At 42.4% G+C, this 25,443-nt stretch overlaps 1 protein-coding gene across 1 annotated transcript in view; it reads right to left on the reverse strand.

Annotated features, from left to right (window-relative positions):
* Positions 1-17,239: 17,239 nt before the first annotated feature.
* Positions 17,240-25,443, reverse strand: part of SLAIN2 (SLAIN motif family member 2) — a gene marked incomplete at both ends in the record, with an annotated part of 32,414 nt that continues 24,210 nt past the window's right edge. The window contains 2 exons of the mRNA XM_081999159.1: positions 17,240-17,306; positions 18,815-19,133. Of these exons, the coding sequence (XP_081855285.1) occupies positions 17,240-17,306; positions 18,815-19,133 (386 nt within the window). The remainder of the gene's footprint in view (positions 17,307-18,814; positions 19,134-25,443) is intronic.

The raw sequence follows: 25,443 nt of genomic DNA on the forward strand, positions 1-25,443 counted from the left end.
CTGGCATATTTTCACATCCAGCGCGTAGAGTGAAAAAATGTTGTATCTGCTGCTGAGCACGGTTCTTGTCTCTTCAACTTGCTGCAGGCTTTGCTGTCAGGTGATCGTTAAAGTACAGTCTGGAGCCTGGAGTGATGCTAAGTAGTTCTGCAGCATCTGGCTGCGAGGCAGCGGGCTCACACGTAGTGCACACCACGGTGTATCTGAATCAATGGCTAATTCCATCTCTTGTTCCCTTTTGTGGAGGGTGGGAGAACGCATCCTGCCTGCCCTGCTATTACTGCAGGCAACAGATTGACTATTGGAGTATAAAAAGACTTGGCAAATAAAACGGATCCATATATCATTCTCAAATTATTCCTCGTTAGCCTTTCTGTTGAAAAATGGGTGAAAGGATAAGAGAGAGTGAGAGCAAGAAGAGGGAGGGAAAGGACTCACTGAAATACAAGCTTGTTGTAATTTGTAACTTATAAATAATATTTCCTTACATTATTCTTAGGAGGGGTTTGATTTCCATAGTAGAGCACCTGTGCTATAAACCGGTCCGGAGTAGCAGAAGTCCTTCAAACACTAGGAATTTTATTTGCTTTTTTATAACAGGAATTTTTGTGCCTTCCCTTTATTTAACTGGAAGCAAAGGTGAAAAACAGAGGATAGGGTTGTAAGGAATCCTGACAGCTCTGGAAGAAATGAGCAAAGCAACCTTGCAGTTCATGCAGCTAGTGACTGCTCCAGCACGTTGTGTGCAGATGTTGTTTGAATCACTTGCTTCTCCTGCCAGAGACTAAGAGCATCTGGCATAGCCCAGCATTATTACAAAATTGCCATCATTGCATATATGCAATGAGGTCACTTCAGCATCCCCCAAGGGAAGTCGCTGTGGGTGTCGTGCGCTGTGCTGAATTTGGGGCAACAAGAGGAGGTTCGGTGCGCGCGGCTGTTATGCCCATCGCTCCGTCGCTCCGTGGGCTGAGGAGCCTCAGGCAAGAAGGGTTGGTTTGCGAATCCCAAGCAGGTTACGGATGAGGCAGGCGCAGGTACATCATAGCCTTGGACTTGGAAGCCTAAATCCCGACCGCGCTGCACTTCAGGTGCATGCAAGCTGTGTTTATGAGCACTACGTAAAAGCAGGATGTGTGTGGTAAAATGGGGTAAGAAAGCAAAGGGCAGGCACCCCCTCTTTTCCCGCTCTTCCCATTTCAGCTCGGTATCCATTTCAGCCCCCGCTCCTCCCGCCCTGCCTCCTTACGCGCGGTGCCCGGGGCTGCGGGAAGCGGCGCAGCTCGGCTGCTGCGGGATGGCGTCATCCGCCCTTAAGTCATATTTCGCCTCCCTGCACGTCCGTGCCGGCTGATCTGTGGAGCTGTGCCGGGCGTTTGCAGAGGACAAGAGGCCTCCGGAGGATAGTCCTGGAGGATGGAAAGCTTTCGATTAGCACCTTCAAGCGGTGGTGCTACTAAAGAGGCTGGGACAAAATACTGCTGTGAAAGTGATGTTCAGGTGAGAACTAGCAGGAGTAGTTTCTGATTTTCAAGGGACATATAATCCCTTTGTTTCTACTTTACTTGCTATGCACCTAGGTTATGGATAGAAATAAAAATTAAATTAAAGACTTAATAGGACAGTAATTGTTTTCTATGGGGTCAAAAAAATAAAGTCTTTGCTGCTGTTGTCTTGGATTAAAATAATCCTTAAGGTGTATCGTGTGATCCCCTACATGCCGTTTACAGTAAACTTGTGGTAAAGTCCACGAAATAGGTATGTCCATTCTTATTTATAACTTAGATCCAGAGTGGTTATTTTTGTGGCTTAGGAGAGTTAGGAATTGGAGCATAGTTGTGCAGAGGTACCGGTGATTTTGCTTGTTCTTCCACGCTTGTCTTTATGCCAGGAAGGACACATCAGCTGGTCCTTTGCTGAACCAGGTCCCTCTCCGATACCTGGCTCCCGCTCCCTCTCTCAAGAGCAGCACAGAGGGGACTTTGCACCATTTGCCACCCCCGGCCCGTAGCCCACCTTCACTGAGCCAGTGACCAGCAACTATAAGATCTTAGCAGTCATGGCTTTTTTTTTTTTTTAATTTTACATTGTTTGGGAGCTGGTTCGCTAAGTAGGCAAGAAAATACATTTTTAAAATAAGCTGAAGTGTTGAGATCTGTGCCATTAAGTTCTTCCTAAGAAACCTTCCCAGCCAGCCACAGAAACAAACTGCCTTGGTGAGGACGTGCTGATCGATCGATGTTGCTCCTGCCCTAAACCGCTTGCGTTTCACGCGGAGGTGGGTGCAGTTGGACCACGGAGGTGGAGAAGACGCACGAGCTGTGGGTCTCCCGTTGGCTCGTTGCTCCCGCAGCTCTCTGTGGTGCGGAAGGGCGAGGACAGACCTGCCTTCCCCACCTCCCAGGCTTCTCTGCTACTCTTCAACACGACGCCTGGCCCCATCGCAGCCCTGTCATGCCTTGTCCCAGGCTTGCTTTTAAACTCCCCTCTGTCCCTGTCCTTAGCACGGCACTATGGCTCGATCCGGCTTGGCAAGTCTCTGAAATAATCAGCATCTTTTAGCCCATGGCCAGCGGCCTCGACCAGACCCAGGGTTTTCAGGGTGGGGAAAATTGGATACATGTCTCTTCCTCCTCTCCGTGGCGGGAGTCATCGCTGTGTCCCTGTTGTCTCCTCTACAGGCAGGATCCCACCGAATCACCCTTCCCTTCCCCTTGGCCCAGGCGGCAAAGGCATCCAGGCACCCTCCTCCTCCTCCCTCCGCTGCGTCTGCCTCCCCTCCTCCCTGCTGCCCGTGTGACTACCCCGTTGATGGCAGCCCTGTCCCCTTCCCCCTCTGATGCCTCCTGCAAGCAGTGCCTGTTTCAGCCCGTATACAAACACTCCGTATTTACGCCTCCCTTGGGAGCAGCGCTCTGCAACTCACAGCCTCCGGGGTTTTATTAGATTGAAGTGGTGTGGAAGGGAAACAGCACAAGCCTCATCGCTCGGCTGCGCGACTCCTTTGTGTCCCTGCTATCGGCTGGGGACGGATCCTTCCACTGAAGCTAGTCAAGGGCAGAAATTATTACAGTAAACCCCTCCTGTTACACTTGGTGTTCCCCCATGTTTATTTTTAAGATGTCCGAAGAACATTAATCAAGTAAGTAAGTGCATCACGGCTCGGGTTGCAATGTTCCAATAATTCATAATTAGAATTAAGTGCTTAAGGCTGCATAATCCACCTTTTAAAAATGAGATGAAGAGATCTTTTGCCAACCATCCCATTAAAAAAAGGCTTCTGGTACATGAAGGGAGACAAAAGCAAGGGATCATTGAAGAATTTTGTAAATTGATTGCTGACGGTCATTTGTTGGGGCAGTTGTACCCCTACAACTGTAACACAATTACAAGCAGCGATTTTTTCTTTAAGCAGTTAAAGGCCTTTATGTGAGATACCTTTACCCAAATTCAAATAAGAAATAATTCTGCCCCAGACACTCTTCCCTTTTGTTGCCATTTGATCTTTTTCTGGAGTTGGAGTATTATCAGGATTAAGATGAAAACTCGTAATAAAATGAATGACCTGATGACTAATGCATGACTGGGTCCAGAAGAGCCAAAATTAGCATCCTGTCCAGCCAGCCAGGACAGGAGGTGAGATGAGGCTGCCGCTGAAGGCAGGGGATTCAGGTTTAAAAGCCAAACAGCATTCTGCACCGCTTCACGGGGGCTCTCGCCGGCGGACGGTCTTAGTCGTACTTCGGAGACAGGCGCGTCTTCAGCATTGCAGCCCGGATTTACCTCCCTGCGAGCGCCGCAGACATCCCGTTCGGCACCTATGGGAGCGAGGGGAAGGTGGGGGGGGACCATGATGGCCGTGAGAGGACAGCGGTGTTGTCGAGGCCGCACTGAGAGTGGGACGTGCACAACCTGGTAAATGGTGGGGCTTTAGGGTGCGTGTGCAGTTGCAGGCTCAGATCCAGCTGGGTTTATTGGCTTCCATTGCCCATTGAGGCTCCCAGCCCCCTCGTAATTCCCCATGCAGGAGCGTGGTCAAGGTTAGGGACATAACTCAATGGAGGTAATATGGAAGTAGAACACACAAATGTGGTTGTGTGCCTATAAAACCTATATTTTGGGTTTTGCAAAAAAATGCCAGATCAGAGTAAATGTCACCCAGACTGTATTGTCCCACAGAATAGTTTAAATGTCTAAAAATGCAGAAGTAAATTTAATAATACCTACAGCAGCATTTGGTTTATAGAATATTCATTTAATTGGAACAAAGACACCCCAAAGACAAATTACCTCCCTCTCGTGCCAAAGCTTTCTCCATATTAAAAGAGATGTTAATGGTGAGCCCCATGGGAAAGATAAGAGCATTGATATTCTGTCTCAGGTTACGCAAAAAAAATCTGTGCACTCAGTTGTCTTTTGTACCGTTGCATCGAAGGTGCCTAGATGTGGACTAGGACTGTTTTGTGTTAGAAACTGTACAAACATAGGATAAAAATGCTTCTTGTTCTGCTGCCAAATTTTTATCAAATAATAAAAATGAATATCAGAAACACCGATCAACAAATAAGCAAGCCCTTCAAAATAGGTGCGCTATTACCTAAATTAAATCTCAAGCTGTCTACAAAGAAATCTCAGGCAAACGGGAAGAAATAAATCTCAAACATAATAGTAATCTCTTAATACTTGTGTTTGATAATGTTGTATATAAATCCTGTGAAAATAGCCTTGACACCCTGTATTATGTGCACTTTTAAAACCGTAATAAAGGAGGATTTTTTTAACAACCTAGAGAATCTTCTGAATTTTGCACGTATGGTATCAGTAGAACTTGCATGTCGCTGCGGCTGAGGAAGATGTACGCTGGGTTTTGTATACCTGGTGATTTCCCAGGAAGATGAAAGCGTGAGTGTCTTGGTCAACAAGATCTTTTATTTCCTTCTTGAGGTGTATAAGCAGAAATGTAGGGTATGAAGCCAGCAGGATATGTTGACTCTACCACTAGTTGAAAGTCTCTTTTTTCTGGGGTCTCATCTTTAAAAGTGGTTCTGGTAAATTACAACATAGAAAATGCTTGAGTTTGGAAAATGTGCCTTATGGTGAAGGGTTGGTGGTCTGTTTTAAGTATCCAAGGTGAAGCTGCTGGAAGACCTGGCCACAGTTTCTAATTACTTGTATGCAGAAAAGATTGCTAGTAATAGAAAAGAGCACGGGGCACTTCGGGACATGGTTTAGGGGGCATGGTGGTTTTGGGTTGATGGTTGGACTTGATGATCTTAAAAGTCTTTTCCAACCTTAATGATTCTGTGATTCTGTGGTTAACCTTTGTGCTTCTATGCTGGTTCTAAAGTATGCCAACTTTTAAATTAAATGTAGTTCCAATTTTTTTGGAATTCCAATTATTTTTTTTTTTTTTTTAGCTAAAGAGTTAATCAAATTTGTCACAAATCTAATTTGTCTGAAACCATGTCTTTCAGGAAATACAACATACTTAAGCGTTTCTGCCATCTCTGCCTACACCAGCAGCTAAAGATGCCCAACCTGAAAGGTATGTTCAGCTGCTTTAGGGTATAAGCAACTAGAGAGAAGAGAAATAAATGCAAGTAGCTTTGGAAAAGAACCACACAAGTCCACAGAGATACAATGGGTTTAAGCTGCTGTAAGAGAGAGTCAGGTGAGATGCTGATGGGGCAAATAAAAACAAAGGTGCTGAAGGCTGGATTGCCTGGGGAGGCAGCGGCGGTCTCCCAGGACAGGTCAGGCAGACATCTCCACCACATCTTTGGGGTGGTGCGGTGGGACTGGGTGACCCCGCAAAGCTCCTCCCAGCCTCCGCTCACCCGCTTCCCTGGTACCTTGCCCGAGTGCTCTTTGTCCTCTGCTGCGTCGCCCGCCACTATCGAGGAAGCTTCACGTTTCTCTGTGACGTAATTGCGCTTGCGGGAGTAGCTGCTGGCAGCACGTGGGAGATCACGGGGATCTGGCCAAGACGGAAACACCAGGAGGAGTTCACAGCCCAGAACTGAAGCGGCCTGAACCGCTTGCAGATTTTATTAAGCTGGCAGCATCTTGCCTGCTGCCTGTCAGGTAACGGGCTTTGGACAGAACTGTTTAAGGTTGGGTAGTCGGAGGAAGGAATAAAAAGCCCTTGGCCCCTTATTTCAGGATGAAAGAATTCAAGAAAACAAAAAGAATGGAATAAACATGTACAGAACGGCCACCTTAAGAGCTCCTTACCTCTGCTCAGTCCATGATATCAGAAAGTAAAAGATTAGAAATATTGTTGAATTTATTTTAATGTATTAAATAGATAACATTTATTACATATACAATTTAAAACCATATAATTTCTAAATAAAATATTTGAAACATATATTTTACCCATATATGCATGGGTAGCCGAAATGCTGAGTAATTATCAGTAGGGACAGTCTTGCTGCCAGGGTCAATGCAAACTGGGACCGTAAGAGTAGCTACCCAAAGAGGTATGTAAGGTATCAGTGCTCGGCGTTTCCAGCCAGGTGTGAGCGGCACTGCGCAGTAACCCCAGGCCCAGAAGGGAAGTACCCCCCAAACAAACCCTGCCCAAACCCTTCCAGGCAAGGAAGCCCCGTGCGGGACAGGATCCAGGGACGGAGAGGGAAATAATGGAGCTGGCACTTCCATGGCAATACAGAAACTCCTTCTCGCAAAGCAATTGCTTCAAACTGACACCTATAAGCCCAAGGAAAAACAAGTCTGAGAATAGTAGGTGCTAGGTGAAACCAGCTCGGGAGGGGTTTCTGTCCTTCCCCATTCCCCAAAGACCTTGTTATCAAGTGCAAAGGTACAGGATCGTTACATTACCTGTTTAGTCTGGGGAAGAGAAGGCTGAGGGGAGACCTCATCGCTCTCTACAAACTACCTGAAAGGGGGTTGTGGTGAGGTGGGTGTTGGTCTCTTCTCCCAAGTAACCAGTGATAGGACGAGAGGAAATGGCCTCAAGTTGCGCCAGGGGAGGTTTAGATTGGATAGTAGGAAAAAATTCTTCACCGAGAGAGTGGTCAGGCATTGGAACAGGCTGCCCAGGGAGGTGGTGGAATCGCCGTCTCTGGAAGTGTTCAAAAAACGTGTGGATGTGGCGCTTCAGGACATGGTTTAGTGGGGTTGGTGGTGTTGGGTTGATGGTTGGACTTGATGATCTTAAAGGGTTTTTTCCAACCTTAATGATTCTGTGATTATCTTGCTCATACACAGGTGGAAAAGTAATACATTTGAGATTAATTCATTTGCTTGAGATCACACTGGAAACCGTGGCAAAGCCACACACTGGAGACAAGTGCACTGAGCTCCTGCACTGAGCAGGTACCTTACTCCTGAGGAGTGAGCATGTACAGTGTCACCTCTTCATCACAAAAAAAAAATCTCTGTGTCTCTACAACTACTAAACATCCACAGAATCATTTCTCACTTGTAGTTCCCTGAAGTAATTTAGCGGTATTGCTGAAACCCTCTGTAGGACGTGCCGTCAAGCCATGAGGAACCCCTTTCAGTCTCTGCAGACACTTATGAATTCTGCTCTCAGAGAGGCTCTGCAGTGAGCATGACTTGCTGCTCTCCTCCAGCCAGCAGCAATAACCAAGCATGGGGATTTCATTGCAAAGACTTCTTTAAACCTTTTGATTCCATGGCACAACAAAGGTGTCCAAGCACTTCTGTCCCTTCAAGTGGAGAGGCTGCCTCGCAGCTCACGGCTGCTTCCCATCCCTGCAGCATGCCGGCTCTCACCGTTAGCATCCCAGTCCTTTTCTTTTCAAATTCAACAGATTTTTGGCAGTGATCTCAACCTTTACTAGCTAATGAAAGATATTATCTGAGAACTAAGGGGCAGATTTTAGAAAGACCTTGATTAACCACAAATTCCATTTTAAGGGCATAATGAACAGTAAGAGCAGTTGGGCAGCCAACGTACTGAGCACTAATAGACCAAACGCAAATTCCACTGTCGCTTGTGCGAAAACGCAGGTCACAGCCGAGTTCTGCCCGGTGGATGCCTTGGATCAGATTCCCAAAGGATGCCCAGAAAAAAATCGGATGCCCAGAAAGCCCTGAGAAGCCAGGCTGGCCCATCCTCCCCGCTGCAGAGCGGTACCAGCATCAGTTTGCAGTCACTGCTGTTGCCCCTGAGCTGAAGCAGTCTCCGTGCGATACAGGCTCCTACCCCCGTAATTTCACAGCCGCGCTGGTTGCGGTGGGAGTTGGTGGCTCGTTGCTCAGAGGAGCTGCTCTGGAGGTAGGCTGAACTCAAGTGCTGTGTTAACTGCAGGTGGACCTGCCATGGAGAGAAGGGTGGGGTAGGTCTGGTGTAATCCACACCAGCTGTGAGTAGCTCAATACAAGCCTTTTTACATCCCGCAGTGCTGAGATGATGCTGTGTGACGCTACACATTTGGCTGGAAAGACCCAGCCAGTGCAAAAATATTTATCAAATCTTAAACATTTCAGGAGGTTTAAATCCTCCTGACACCGAGTAAAGTGTAACAGGAATAATGCGGACTCTCTATGTATGAAAAATAAAAAGCGCTAAATCATAAAATCTGGGCACAAGATTAAAATATCAAACCTGGCATTGGATCGGTCATTCATAACCTGGGCTGCAGCCTGGCATCTCTAAGAATGGAGGGTGACGCTGAATTTTATCTCTTTTTTTTTTCAGGTACGCTGAATTTTATCTCTTCTCTTTTAGGTAAAGTCACATACCTGTACGAGAGGTGGGGTTTTTGGCCAGCTGTGCACGGCTTGGTCTTCCCTCAGACTTGGGGCTTTCCTGGTGTAAATGCAGCTGTTAAATTCCTTCAGGACCTTGTGGACAATTTAGTGTAAGTTCAGGACGATGTGGTGAATTGAAGCTGAACTAGACTGAACTTTGGACTGCATAGCACAGAGAAAGCAAGACCTCCCTCTAGTGTCTGGAGAGTCCTGGGAAGGAAGGACAGAGCAAAAAAAGAAAACTCAGCAATATTTAGAAGATCAAAAAAATGCACGAAAGACAGTAAAATAGAAGGGCTAAAAAGAGTGTGTAAATGGGCTATAAATGTAACCTACCCATTGTTTTGAATTTTGAAATGAGGTTCCTGGTAGGCCGATTTCAGTGATTTGCTTTGGTAATTAATGTTATTTAATTATCTTCATAATGAAGAGGATGCAGAAAGTGGAAGCATGCTGATAGAATCTGCTAATGAAAAAAGCCTGACTTTGGCAGGGGGGCAGCACAGAAAAATGGCCTGGGCGAGGAGTGGGAGAGATGGGCTGAGCCAAGGCCCCGCAGAGGGTGCGGGGTTTGAGCCCCGTAACGAGAACCACTTATTTTTCGTACTACAGTTCTACCATTGCGGCGCTCAGCCCAGGGAAAGGAGCCCTCGGCTGACAAGGCACCTCTTGTCAAGGTGGGAAAATAAGGGTTAGAAATCAGTAGAGCCTACTAGGCAGCAGCAAGCCTTCAGCAGTAGGTTGCAAGGTGGTTTTGGAAAAGGAGTTTTCCATTTCTTCCGCTGAGAGCGGGCCGTTGGGCAGGAAGGCTGGCACTGATGGCTGGAGGGGTGCAAGTGCCCGCAGAGGGCTGTATTTCACTGGGCAGATTTTCGTGTGGTAAAGGTGAGAAACCCACCAGATGTCCATTAAATCCCTGTGTCCTTCTCAGAAGAAGGGAGCCTGAATTTGCCAGCCCTTAGCAGAGCCTTGTGTCACCAAAAGCTGCTTTACTGCCGAAGGAGGGGGGCTGAGCTGGGCTTGGGTTCTTTACCAGACCCACGCCTTTAAGCAAGTCCCTTTAATATTCCCACAGTACGTTTGTGTGCCTGGGCAATACCATTCGCACTCGGTGGAGCTGAGCCCGTGTGAATGGCAGCGTAAATACGGTAACTAAATCTTTTATTTTTTTTTAAAGGGAAAAGAAAAATCCCTCGACTCTGACATTTACAATAGGCATTATCTGCTCCCTGACATTTGGGCTCATAAACCAAGGTCGACCAAATTTCTGTTCTTAACTTACCCCACTGTATCAGACAAGATATGAAGTGACTGGCCGACCCTTTTGCTAAATAGCAGCGCAGCTGCCCCTTGCTCCCAGCACGCGGGTTATGAAGACTGGTACTTAGCGATGACGAACTGGGCCTCAAGAAAATAGATGAGGCATCATTGAAAGTGTGTGGCAGAGCAGGGAACTGAAGAAAGGTCTCTTATAGCCCACTCTCGCACCATAATAATTTTTTTTTTGGGGGGATCCCACAGGTGTTCAGGAGGGCTGCATGCACCCACTCAATAGTGCTAGCTCTGCACCGGCACCCGGGGAGGAGCCGTGCATCGTGTTGGCAATGGCTGCTCTGGCTGTGCAGCTGCACACTCGGCAAGGAGTTTTGGGGTAGCGGCGGTGACCGTGCTGCCTGTGCTGCCTGCGCGGGCAGGGCCATCATGTCACACAGGAGCTGCCAGCTCCTGCCAGCAAGGCTGGGCATGGACGGAGGGGGCTGCTTCGGGCTGCTTTCCTGAGGCTGAGTGACGGTGGTGACGCCACGTTGCTGTCACTGACATCCAGGAATGGCTTTAAAAGGACAAGAATCAGGACAAGGTTTTTGTAACTCCTTTGAAGACAGGTCAGTTGAAGCAGCATTAACACTGGTTTTATGTGTCTGCATTAGCCCTGGGGGGGAACGGGTGAACAGAAACAATATAACCTCACCCTGGGCTCAGTGGTTGGAGTAAATGTAGGGGTAAATGGATGACCACAGAGCTGAGAAATGCGAGGTTGAGACAGGAGCTGAGGCAGAGCGTGAAGAGCAGAGGGTTTGCCTCATCTCCCCCACTCCCCTTTTCTTTGAGAGGGGACTCAAAGTGGCAGCATGTGCTTCAATAATAAAATTTAATTTCTGAAGGACAGTGATGAAGATACTGTGTAAGATGGCACAAGATACTCCTGTCCATCTTTATTAAGACAGCTCTGCCTGAATGGATGTATGGTCTACTTGTATGTAGTGCTCCTTTAACTTGGCATGTAGCAGGTCCGATCAGCCAGCAGCGCAGCTCGCCTCGCCCTCAGCCCCGAGTAGGATGCAAACCAAACTCCATGTAATCCAGTGCTTGGTCCAGCCTCGCCTTCTCCCCTCAGCATTTCGGCGCCCATCGGAAGCACAGAGAGCAGTAGCAGCTGTGAAATGATACGGCAGTGACTAAACCTGCTGAGCCAATGGGCGGTGAATAAGGATCCGCCAGGTAACTGGGCTTTTGCAATGGGATCTACAGATTTGCTTGCTGGACGTCTGAAGGGAACAAAGAGGGCCTTGAGACAAGCATGGGAGACTGCTAGGAGTGAGTGCAGGTGCGGTGATGCTGGGGTTGGAGCAGGGAACACCTAGGCCAGCCCAGCAGCCCATCTGTCTGTGGCCAAGGTGGGATGCCTGGGAAGAGCACAAGGCTGGGGAAAGCCCAGCATGCCCGTCCTCCTGACCACAGTCCTACCACCAGCACATCAAACCTGGACATTTCTTCTTCGGCTGTGTGGCTTTAGGCAGCTAAGGCCACACAGAGCCCAGGTCAAGCCATTACTGACCTACTCCCATAGCAACAGGTGCTTTTTTCCCTTGGGCAGGACAGAGGCAGGGAATGCCACAGAACACTGGTGTCCTTCGTCATCTTCCTGCAACTATAGAGAGAGTTTTCACGCAAAGAAAACCCAAACGCGACACGAACCACTCTAATGTTCTTGAAGATATTAGCTGTCTTTCTTACAGAAAGAAACTAGTTGAATTGCTCCATGAATGCACCTTCCTTGAACGCAAAAAAGCAAACATAAGTAGAAATCAACAGAAAAGGATACTACTTGACTAATTTCACCCAATACTTTTAGCAAAAAAGTAGCTATGTCAGGCCAAGAAATGCTGGTGTCTTCAGAAATGAGCTATTGTTCACATGAGAACTGATTCCATTCATTTCAGTTTTATCAATGGACACAGCTGTTAAGAAAACTTGAAAAATACATTGTGCAAAGTATCTCCCAAACTGACTTTGAGGTCAAGCTGGCCAGGGTGGCAGGTGTTCACCTCGTTCTTCTCACAGCCTTGTTGTTGGAGGGACATGGAGGTAGCTGGTGTCAGGCTTCTTGAGGTCATGTGCTGGGTAAGGGGAGTAGCCTGTCTGACATCAGAACAAGTTGCTTGTGCTAGCAAGGTTTTTGAACAGCAGGTTTGTGAAAAGTTGCAATTTTGGCTACAGTCTCAAGAAAATGGAAAAGAATGGAAGAATTCAGAGTTTGTGTTCTGTGTGTTGTGCAGGATGACTGACTGGGGATGGACCACAGAGTCACCTTCTCAGTAAGGCATGTACCACTCATCCCTACTGTGCTGATTTTTTGAATCTCACTTGCTGTAGCTGACAACAGAACCAAGCTTTCTGGGATAATTTAGAAGCAGCAAGGAGGGCTGAACACACAGGGAGAGAAGGTGTCACAAGCCATTCTCTTTTAAGCTTTATCTCTGTAAGATATTAAAAGCATTTTCCAGAAGAAAATGGAGTTACATATGATTACCTATGCTTATGCTGATGACAGCTCAGCTTGCAACAGCAGAACCATTCAGTCTTACTGTTCTGAAGATACAGTCCAGTTTTCTGAGAGTGCTACACTACATAGAGAATCTCAGTTTTTCCAGCCTCTAAACCTAATAATTTTTTATTTTCCCCTGTAATTCACTGTTTTGAACAGATGTGGATGATGCACCAAGTTGAAAAATCACTTTGCAGGTAAAGAATAATTTTAGCTATTTGCTCCTTTACATCCTGCTGAAGATCTGCACATCAGTTTAATCACTAGTTATGTTTTGTGTCCTTTAAGTGCTTAACATAGTTGCAACAGTGTTTATCGTTTAGTGTAACGAGGACAGCAACACACAGTACAACTATACAATACCCCAGGGCTGAAAATACCATTATAAAACAATCCTGTAGAAAGTGAGTCTAATGGAATCTACTCCTTTCAGTTCTTCAACTCTTCGAGCAGAAAGCCTCTTCCTTGCTGTGAAGGTGTGTGTACAAGACCCATGGATACTCCAGAGAGCGCCCGAAGCCCAGCCTCATCTTCCTGAAACAAGACTGCTACAGCTGCCTGCAGGTGTCAGCCGCGCACTGCCGAACAGCCACGGCGCAGCAGCAGGTGAGGGCTTTGTTTTTTTAAAATCAAAGCATCCTCACATCACGCTTGTTTTACTTAAAATGTAAAAAGTAAAAAACCCCCTCCAGTTTACTCCTGTTCTTACAGATCAATCTTACAGACATCTTGCTGTCCTATTTAATTTTCCTAGATCTGTTTTTCTTCAGAAATACTTCTATTAAAAGATCAGTTTTAAATGATCAAAATTGCACACTCTGCAGCCACCCCAGGACTTCAGCAGCATAAGCAGCTTCAACCTTCTGCCTCCTCACATGTTCATCACTTATTTTCCTTCACCACTGCAGTCAGACTCCTAGAAGGTAACACACGATCAAATGAAACATGACCCAGCCCTCCTATACCAAAACCCAAAGGAGGTGTCACACCTTGGCTCAAAATAAGAGCAGTAGAACAGTATTTTATATCTTGAGTTTTGCAATATGACGATGCTAAATACAAGCAACAGTTTCATACAGATGAACTTGTTACAGAAACCTACTAAAAGAGCAGCAGGAAAGGCTATCGATTGCCTCATTTTGACACAGCTCTAGTTTCCTGAAGGGGTGTGGGGCAAACGCTGCTTGACTGCAGATCTAAAATGTGATGAGGGAAGGGGGAGTGGATCACATTTTAGAAGTGGTAGGTGCAGAGCCAGCTCTAAATAAGTAGGTCAGCTAATTAAAAAGAAACATGTTCATCTACCGGATTAATTACAAGATAGGGGACTATGCTGGGATAAACAATTAATAGCAAGCCTCACGGGTTAAATTTTGTTTCACAGATTTAATATGAAGTGGCCACCAAAAAGAAGTAAACCTAGCTTAACTTTATTAACACCAAGGTAAGAAAAAGACAGCAGTCACATTACCATGATACATTGCTTTGTAGCAAAATGCTGATTACAAAGTTTACCAAGTTCAAAACAACTTCTTGCTTGTATGTGAGCCAAACCATAGAGGCATTCACATGTGAGCTACATAAAACATGTACTTAACTCAGAGGGCCTACTAGGTGCACTTTTACACCGCTCAATTTCCTGCATTCCTTTAATTTTGAAAGTTTCCAGAACTTTCACATGAATTACTTTCACATGAATTTGTTTCACGTGAAGGTTTGAAGTGAGCACAAATCCTGTAAAAATAGAAAAGCAGCTTGTGTAGAGTTGCACAAACAAATCACTCTGGATGAAAATTCAGGATACAGTTTTTCACGTAAGTCTGAATTATGCACCGTCCTTCCAAGGCAGAAGGGCAACACAGTCTACCTCAGTCTGTCAATGAAATCACAGATTTCACCCACATACAGCAGAATTACAGGCAGAAGCTGATGTTGGTAACTCCTGGAAAAGTGAATAGGGCTCTTGAAAACAACCCAAGCAACCAAAAAGACCCTAAAACATTAACCTCTAAATTTCTAAAGGCTTTTAAAAAACAATTTGTTATAAAAATAATGATCGAGGAAGTATTTTGTGGTAAGAATATTTTATATTTTTTTTTTTTTTTTTACACTTTTAACACTTACAAAAACATTCAAACACAAAAGAATTAAATAACTTCGGAAGCAGAACAAGTCCTTCTGCCTACACACATACAACAATTCCGAGCTGTTGGCACAAAAAGTAATCCACATTCATAAAACCCTTACTACTATATCAAACATAAGTTAAGTAAATCATAGGCACTAGTTTATCAAATCCGTATTTCCACACTTCTGCAGTAAATCTCTAAACACAGAGCCCCATGATTTCCTGATATCAATAAACTGGTAATGCACAAAGGCTTTCTAGTAAACAGACAGTCTGTCTTTGCAGGAAGTTGTTCACTATTTCAGGGGGAGAACAGCAGAGGAAAGAATCCTTATAAAACTTAAGCTGAACTTACCCAAGTGATGAATTACTTAAGGAAAGGTAAGTAACAGTTTGATGTTGCCATGGTAAAACCCCCAATATTGTCATCTAAATTGACATTCAAAATTTAAAAGTCAATCAAGTGTTTGATAAAATCCAGCAATTAAAAACCACCTTGTTTCCATGAAGACTGAAGCACTGCTTTGTAAAATACCGAAATGTTCAAATTCAGGCTCTAGTGAGACTATGTGCATTTGATCTCATCCCCTCTTCCGTTCAATAGTGACAGGAGATACTAACTGACATCCATTATCTGTGCCAGCGAAGGACACAAGGCTAGATTACTGGTATGTACTGGTCTACTGGTGCAAGGTAGTTTCTTTACTCCTGCTGAAATCTTACTGAATTACAGCATATTTGATACCCTGACTTCAAAGTCTCAGCACAAGATCTTGGTCTGGAGTGTGAAGTCATTCATCAACCCAAAGGTTGCTTGAGTAATGAGAGCTGCAAATTAGTCTCCACTCATTCCTATTTGGCTTCTTCCAAGTCAAGTAGTATTGCATGGCTTTTCATCCAGGAATATGTTAATGCTGGCCTAAAATTCAAATGCTAGAATTTCAGGGTTAGTTGTCCTCTTAGTGGTGGCAATCAAAATACACCAGCAGTTCCAAACTCAGATACTAATGGGGTTGAAGGCTACCTACCGTCCAATCCAACTCGTAGCGTTCGTCAGTCATTGCACAAAGGATATACCATTCACATTCTCTTACTTCATCAACTGGACATCCAAAATACTGAAAAAGCTTCATACAAAATCCCTTCCATTTAACTAGTCCCACCCAATACAACTTTAGTTACAAATGTTTGCAGAAAACAATGGTTCAAATGCTAAATATATGAATGAGTTTGTTCTGAGCAAAATGTGTTAGAGTAAGTCAGAGCCACCAAAGGCATTTAATAGCTTGTAAACAGACATATAGTAGGTCTCATACTTTGTTACCAGTAATGTTAAGATACACATATGTAAGGCAAAGTACATATTTAAACACACTTACATGGGCAATATCTTCTGTAAAAATATTTACAATTTAAAATAAACCAATTTAAGAAATGAATGAAAGTAAAAAAATAGGATACAGAAAACTCCCTCATACCACGGAACATCACCTAAATGAATATCATTTGGCATCAAGAGTCAACTCATTACCTTAAAATTTGTATGTTACAAGTGCATAGTTGTGTTTCCTTCTCCTTAACCATCAGCATTTACAGTTGCTCCAGGCTGCAAGCATCGTGGTATGGTATTAGAATAAATTAACATTACGACTTGCTTTCCTTTTTAAGGAAACCTGCTATAAAAAAAAAAGTTTTTCCCCAAGTAGTGAGCCATGTGATAAAAATGTGGCTTACAATAGCAAAGGACGTCTTTCCTGAGCCAGGAACTTTAAGGTTAGAGAGATTGTACAACTGATACTAAGCCCTTTTGGCAATCAAACATGTAAGAGCATGTAAAGGTGATAAATCAACATAGGAAAGATGCAATCTATACTATTGCGTTTGTGTGTGTCTGCTACATTCAAACCTTTCATGTTAACAAAAGCCATGGCTACTACTTACTGTTCTGCCTAATCCTCCAGAGTAACTTCTGATTCTTTCTGAAGGATGTACGTACCACTTTCCCCAATGACAGTCTCATACAATTGTTAAAAGCAACGTTTCACTAGTACTGTAGCAGTCTGCAGTCGGAATACTAGCTCCTTTTAACCTGGTCTTGTTTCAATAGTACGTATTCACCAATCTTTTTGCTGAATTACAACAGGCTGAAAATGAAGATTTGGACAATGTAAGCTGACTGTTATACTTGCTGTTTTTCAAGATGGGCATTTCTTTGGCATTCGTTAGGTTTTTGCCCAGACATTGGCCACTGTCATAAATGCTCATATTGATACATTTTTAGCAAGCAAGAAAAAAAACCCCAGAACTGATAGCAATTTAATGTGGAAGTGATTGTATGATCACCAAACATCTGATGTTAGATGTCATTAAAGTGCTGCTTTGTAATCTCTGCCAGTTTGTGCTAATTAGAGACAGAGAGGTCTGGAATTTTTACAAATCCCAAGAGTCACATCTGAACAGTTTGTATAATCAAGCTTTTAGCTTTTAGCCTGGTGAGGAAGCATCCGTGAGCACTGGAACTCTGCATTAAGCTTCGCAGTTCAGTAGCAGCCATCTTTCCAACTCTCGTCTTTCACGTTGCCATAGGTTTTGGGAGTGGGTAATGATCTAGAATAAAATGAGATATTTTTCAGTTTCATACACAACTGCTGAAGTCTCTATCTACCATACATAAGAATAAAAACATTTTATAAAGAACTGAAATATACAGTTCACTCATTTACTTCTCTGCAATATCGTTTACTTAAGATAAACCCCCAAAGTATTTGCAGTTTCAGGTTCTACGTGTTGTATCTTGGCAGAAAAAAATCTGCATAGACAGAAAACTTTTTGCTATTATACTCCGTGAGAATACAAACTTAATCTGCTGCCTTCTAAAAACAGGTGGGTTTTTTTTTCCAGTGATGTATGAACAGGGAATCCTTGTTTAGAGTATTATATTTGGCTTACATCAAAATCTTGACATCCATAGATGCTTCATTATTGCATTGTGTACGTACAGATGCTGCATTGTATAAGTAAAAAGCTTTTTTTAAAGTTTAGTAAGTGAAACACTTTTCTATAAGACAAGTTGTGATTTGGACAACCACATTTCGCTACTATTAAGAACTTCCTGTCAAAACCAACTGCGTTTTATTACACAAAGTTTCATACTGCTGACAGCGCAGACTCAGAGTGCAAAACAGTCAATGCTGTGACAGTCACTTGTCATTCCCCTACCCAGCACTCATGGCACAACAGAATTCCTCCAATTTGCTGTTTACGGCTATTTCATCTTTTCTACAGTACTGAAGACCAACTGTTTATCCTTTATGTTTAAGGTGATCCTTAATATTCCTCATGGATGACTGCTTCTTTAAGTCAGCTGGCTTCCACTTGACACCTTCAGTGAAAATCCACATCTGTGTGCCATTAGGAGCACATATTCTAAATTATGCATCACTTCCTTCTGATTCTCCTGACAACAAATTGTCCATGTTGTCTTTCTAGTTAATATTTAGTCTCTCTTGTGGTTGTTTTCCAAATCACTCTGACATTAAGCAGCTTCCACAGCGGGGTGCTAGCACAGATGTTATGTTTAAGCTAAAAATTCTGTTTTGTCCTGTGGGTTAACTGCATTTATTTTTACATTAAATTTAGCAAATGCTATGGATGCCTCCTCTGTCTTCACATGTCTTCCCTTCTAAAGTTTCTAGCTGCCCAAGGAGAGAAACTGTTCCATCACAGTACCACTCCTTGACATAAGGATTACTAAAGGAACTACAATAGTTCTGACTTCAGAAGTGTCACTCAGTGGTACAAATAAATTTTTACCTGCCAGCTATACCTTGATGACTTTTTACCACATGCAGATAAATTCTTTTTGCCTTCTCAGCCCAGACTAAATCACTTTATTGACTTAGTTCAGCATCTTTCGTTATTCATCTCACTTTCACTTTCAAAGAACCTTTTTCTCTCGGTTTTGCTTCAAATCTAATTTGGAAAAACAGGTAAATACTTCACTTGGAGGTCTCCATTTCCATTCTAAATACCTTGAGGCCAAAATAAGAATTGCAGCACAACGTACAAAATTCATTATGAAAGCTTCAAACTAAGACTGCCTGTCACATACTCACCTGCGAACAGGCTGTGCAAGTTTGCTACGAGGCACTGGGATGCCCCCCGTAGAAGGGGCACTGGGTCTGGGCAAACCACTCCTCATCCCTGCCGTCCCTGCTGGTCTGGTAAGAGTAGTACTGTTAATGCTGCTGGCAGGGCTTGGCAAGCCTGAACTCGGGGCTGCAAGAGGCCCTGGTGAAGAACTACTGTGTGTCAGCTGTATGGCTTCTGGAGAAGCAACTGAACCGGGTCCATGGTTACTAAATGCTTTCACTGGTTGTCGGAGCGCTAGAGGAGACGGCGCTGCAGGTGAGCGGAATTTACTTGAAGAAGGTACTGGAAAATAAAATACAGAAGTTACTTTCAAGCCTAAGTTACAGTATAACTGAAATTAAAACCAGGAAATTACATTATGTGAAAATTCAAATAATACGAAATGTATAATGAAATACAGCCAATCAAGCAGCAATGAGAAACAGGAATTCAGATGTCCTCTTTGTCATGTGTTTTTGAGATCATAACTCTAATGCCCCATTTGCTTACTACAAAGACTTATGTAGATTTTTAAATAATACTCCTAAGGCTGCAACCATTACATCAGTCAAGTCAAATACAGAACATATTTATTAAGAAGAGGCACAGGAACCTAACTCCCATCCCTGAAAGAACACATTGAAGAATACAGCATTCTACTGTGATTCAGTCTTTAAATAGATTCAAGTGTATATTAGCTTTCAATGACGAAATTCTGAGCAGAGAGATGCTTAATGTTTCTTTTATGCTCTTCTTTTTAACCAAACCCATTGAATTAGAATTCACCTAAAGATATGGTCATGTCCCAGATTTACTGGCTGATGGGGGGCGGGGAAAGATAGGGTCAGCCAACCCCTAACACAAAAGAGATTAAGATGCTGCTATGTAACTTAAGCCAGACAACAGTAACAATTTATAGCCTTCCTCTTTTTACAAATATTATCTAAATTATCAGTATATAACTAATATCTGAATTCAACTACTTTACATCTGAGTTAGTACGTAAAATATAGGTCTTTATCAAGTCCTTTCTGGGAACGGTTAATAAGCCAGTGAAAATCCATTTAGAGGCTTAGGCTTACAATACAGCAGCACATTGTCTGTGTAACAAGGTGCACCTGCAGATTGTACTCCACTAAATTTATTTTGTCCAATATATCTATTTTACTAAATGCTATTAATACAACAGCAAGAGTTCTTACTTATCATATACTCAGGAATTACAGTTCAGAATTTTAGTACAGCTAGCAGTGAATGACAACTGACCCTCACAGCAAAAAATACTGGCAAAAAAGAATATTCAGCATTTCTTTGATAATGCCAAACCTTAAGCACTATTCTTCATGAGTATGAGAAATATTTTCAAAATATGCATAATGTATCACTAAACAAAATACTTAAACTAATCCATCATCTTAATAATTAAGTGGAATTTCACCAGCTTTTCAAACTGATTAGGACAGGTCAGTAATAGTCAACAATTGGGAAAGTAAACCAAAATCACGTTTACATTTAATGAATTTGCATGAACTATTCTTTTCTCCACCAAAGAAACTTTTTTTACACAGAGGCCAAAGTTGATTCCTCTTTGACAGATATTGTACATAAAGAAGGTGGTCCTTTACATAGCTTTTATTATAATTTTACAAGGTAGATCCACTAAGGGCATGAGGAATGAGAGAAGCGATGAGTAATGACAGGAACATGACATCCTAAATGGGGTACAGAGAAAGTGGTAGTTTTCAGGTTGTACTTTGAAGCCATTCCTTATGAGGGATGTCTAGGAAGATTAGTATGTGCCTCACTGCAGATGTGGATTTTATTCCTTTCTGGATTATCCAAGACAGCCTTTCCACTGACAGTGGTATCAAACACAGTATGAAGCCACTCATGGGAAAAGCTGACAAAAAAAGGTGGCAGAGATACCAACTGTCATGTATTGTTGACAAGTGGCAAGGAGAATAATAAATAAAAACCCTTAAAATAAAAACCTTGGCATAAAGCCAGGGGATGGATTAAGGAAAGCATTAACAGCAGAATGACTGGACAACGAGAGTAGCAAAGTGCTCCTAGGACTAAGATAAATTACATATTACAAGTTTTTAAAATGTGACATTGCCTGCACATTGGTGCAATCAAATCTGTAGAATTTTGAAGTGATTCTACAGTGTAAACATAGGGAGCTTTTATCACTAAACTTCTCATTACAACACTTTCTTGGAACACAAATACAGCATCATGTTAGCAACTGACCAACAGAGCAATGCCAGTGTATAAAAACTGAATGTAGCTTTGGGACTCTTACAGGCACAATAGGTGAAAAGGCTTTTAGGAACAGAATACAAGCAATGAAAATTGTAACTGAAGAAAGCTTGTCACATTCCCAGTGAAAGTAAAGCATCCAGTAAATTAGTCCTCTCCATTCTCCTCAGTTTTCTGTTGACCATATTTTACCGTGCTTCCAATTTGAGCTGCCAATTCATAAAACGTTTCCTGCCAGCATAGCATTGCAGACATTGCCGAGAGCTGTATTCGTTCTTGTACATAAAGGAAAGAATTGTCTTTCAATGTGCTGTGATCTCCAAGAGCACATGATGCAATCTCTGGCAAACTGCCTAATAATTCTGCTCTACATATAAATAATTTTGTCTTAGAGCAGTTTTGGATATTTAATAAAACTCACTTTGGCCTATTTGTAAGAAAGGACCACAGAGAGTGAGGTACTGCCTTAGTCAAAGACTATTTGATAACTGTATACCCATGTGCAGTATTGAGCTGATCCAAAAGCACGTAAACAGGTACTGCTTAACAACTTTACGCAATCCCATCTCCTTAGAAACTAAACAACTAGAACCAACTACAATTAAAACATCTGGCAACAATAAAATTAAATGGCACTGTGCAGTCACAACATTTAGATTTCCCATCCTCTCTGGATTCTGTCCTGGATTGTGGGAGCAAGAGATCCCCACCTGGCAAAGTAGGATGCTGTGAAGCTACAACCTTATCTGGCTTGCACCCCACAGCCAGCTGCTGCACACCAACTTGAAACCAGAATCAATTTTGATGCAGTTAAATCATAACCATTGTGATGAGATGATTTTGACCAATACGAAAGAACAGATGAGGTAAAATGATGGGAATCAATAAACTTTCTGTCATCTCAGTACAAGACAGACATTGACCTGTTGGAGCAGGTCCAGGAGGGCCACAAAAATGATCAGAGGGATGGAACACCTCTCCTTTGAGGACAGGCTCAGAGAGTCAGGGTTGTTCAGCCTGGAGAAGAGAAGGCTCCAGGGAGACCTTACTGCAGCCTTCCAGTACTTAAAGAGGTCTTACAAGAAAGATGGGGACAGATTTTTTAGTAGGGCCTGTAGAGATAGGACAAGGCATAATGGTTTTAAACTAAGAAGGTAGATTCAGACTAGTAAAAGGAAGAACTTTTTTTTTTTTTTTTTTTTTTTTTTTTTTTACAATGAGGGTGGTGAAACACTGGCACAGGTTGCCCAGAGAGGTGGTAGATGCCCCATCCCTGGAAAGATTCGAGGTCAGGCTGGACAGGGCTCTGAGCAACCTGACCTAGTTGAAGATGTCCCTGCTCATGGCAGGGGGGTTGCACTGGATGACCCAAACCATTCTATGATTCTGTGATCTGACTGATACTGGATTGCTGTATAAGCCCTAACAAATGGGTTACAGTGAGGTAAAGAGTTTAGTTATTTGAATATATTTTGAACTGTTTTACACAAAATGGTAAAAATGGTCAATGTCTGTGGGTGAAAGGTGTCAAGCTATGTAATGAACAGTATTTTAAGAAACTAAAAGCAATTGTTGCTCATAGTTGTTTATTCTTTTGATACAAAAATCTTGTTTCATTACTGCATAATGCTTTTACACTTGTCAGAATCTCAGATCAGAAGCAAGAAAACATAAAATAGCAAATAACTGAAAAGGACATGTTGGGTCCTCGTTTGCAGCAAGGAATGACAGCAACTATAAACTGGAATATGTAACTCGTGGTGCAACATGCTTGGTTTCTCATTCTCTAAGGTTTAATAAAATTTTATAAATTATATAAATTCAAAGAGAATTTAATTTTTGGTACATTTCCACAGCTCCAGAGTAGGCAATCAACCTAGTAAGTGTTCCGGACATGCAGATGAAGGTGAAGGCATGGCCAACTGGAAGGACAGCACAGAAAGCTTTGCAGAGGAATTGAGATGGTGGTCATGCCAAAGCAGAACACTAAGAGGACTTTTCTCCATTTGGTATGAAATATTAAGACTGTTAGAGACTTCCCATTAAGCCATGTGAATCTGTTTTGAAGTCATTATACTTTGCTAAAACTTTCTGCATGGAATGAAGTTGACTCAAAGAAGTTAGTGTTGTTAAACCACTGAGAGAAACGCATGCATCTTGTCAGCCATCCTCTGTATCTGCATGAAGGACTCTCACAATCTTTAAAGGATTCTAGCACATAAAGAGTTTATGAATCGGTCTAATTTGAAAGATCATATTTCATGAGAGATCTTCTAGATTGTAATAGACAACAGGACCAACTTTGCTTAAAACCAAAATCACGAACTTGTTTCATCTTAATAGTGAAATTGAGGCAGTGTCACATACAAGGCTGTCAGAATTTAAAAAAATCAGTTAAAAATTGTCTAATTGGATTAGAGACTCAACATTATTTCATTTTCTTCTCTAAAAGAAGCCAACTTCACCCATTAGCAAACTGCAATATTACATACAATAGTCTCTAATTCCTTGAGAAAAAAATTACAAATCTAAATTAGTATATGTTGGCGTTAATCTTCCGGTTTTGAGAGGAAAAGAGAAAGCACAAGCACGTGCGCATGTATGCATAAAACAAGCTGACATTCTATGCTCATCTTTTCAAGGATAAACTCATTAGCTTTTGTTTCCAGCACAAAGGATGATGTTTTCACTTGTCTGCATACTTTTTCCTCCGATCAAAAAAGAAAATTTGTGCAACTTTTGTTTTAAAAAACCTGTATTTTGGAGTTTCTAAAAATCCTGTCCAAATGTAGTCCTAACGAATATGTATTCAGGAGTCTACTTTTCTAATCCAGATTTCCTGATTAATGCTAGAATTCACCAATCCTTGGATTTTATCTCAAAATACAATTTAATACTTTCTTCCTACATGATGCAGTTTTTTTTAATGTTTGTTCCAAAATGTTATATACTTTGATACAGCAAGGACCATTTGGTTAATCTCAACATGCAGCAGCAATTTTATTAATCTAGAATGTGAGAGATCTAATGCAGGTGAACAATTATCTGAGATTTGCTGGAGCTTGATAAGAGGTTGTAAGTTAATTACCTCCTTTTGTAGATGGAGTTTGAAGAAACTGTTTGGTTTTGAAGGCAGCACGAGGCAAATTTTTCTGCCTTTGCAGAGCTGTTGAAAGACAAGAAGTGTTATATTTGTCTAAGAAGATAAGAAAACTAAATTTACTGGGAATTTCAGAATTGCATCCACTTGTGAAGCATCAAGGAACAGAGTGCGTAAAACTCTCAAAAAGCTGTTATGACTCTGGAAACGATGGGGGTTTTTAAATGGTGCTTGCTCTTAATGGCGAAGAGTTACAGAGGAGCCTGTCAGAAATTTTGCAGTGCAAAATGCGCAGATTCTGTAAGAGTAAAGCTTCTTGCAGGGCAAAAAGCCCAGGAAGGCAAAAAAAATTAATACATTAAAGGGAGAACAAGCCACCTAGCAAACATGCTACAGCAGTATGAGTGCAAGATTAGAGATGAAGATGAAAATTAAACTGTTATATTTGATCTAGCAAGACTAAACTTTTCACTTTAAAGTAGTTTAAAAAAATACTCTAACACTATACAAAAGCATAAACCTTTGTCTAAATGTGATCATCATAAAAAAGTTATATTTTTCAGTTATGCAAACATAAGCCATTTTGAAAGATGTCTTTTTTTTCCCCTCAAAAGGTAGGTAAGAGGACTCAGGCTTAAAACAAAGACATAACACTAAGAATTATCAGCTGCCAGCATGCGGACAACATGACAAAAATTGTTTTTTTTATTGCTCCTATGTCCTGCCTTTTTTCTAGTAATGTTCAAGGGTTGATACTGCCTTGAAATGACCTCACTACCTACCAGTTACCAAGACAGAAGCCAAGGTTCCAAGAGCTGCAGAATCTTGGCAAGGAAATAATTACCTATTGCCAGAAGGAATGCATCGACTCAGCGTATTTTCACCACAGCATATTTAAGGGGGGAAGGAGGAAAGTAGTCAATGAAATAAAGCTTTGCCTACACAAAGACTTCTTAAAATAAGGTGTGAGTAAACACCTCTGCTCACCTCAGCGTCTGGAGTTTTATACCAGCATAAAACTGACTGCACTAGCAAGGCTTATTTCCATAGTGAGAAGGAAGAAAGATGGGGGAACAGCTGTACATAAGGATCCTGACCCTGAGTAAGAAAGCTCAGTAATCCTATCACCAATTGGTCAATATAGCTATAAAGAAGGGAGGGGAAGAGCAATTAGAATCCTAATAATATTAGTTAATCCTTTTCTAAACTTGATAGCATGCAATAATTGCCATCCCTTTTTCTATCCTTCAG

This window comes from Phaethon aethereus (genome assembly GCF_964289735.1).
Source record: "Phaethon aethereus genome assembly, chromosome: 4".
NCBI classification, from domain to species: domain Eukaryota; kingdom Metazoa; phylum Chordata; class Aves; order Phaethontiformes; family Phaethontidae; genus Phaethon; species Phaethon aethereus.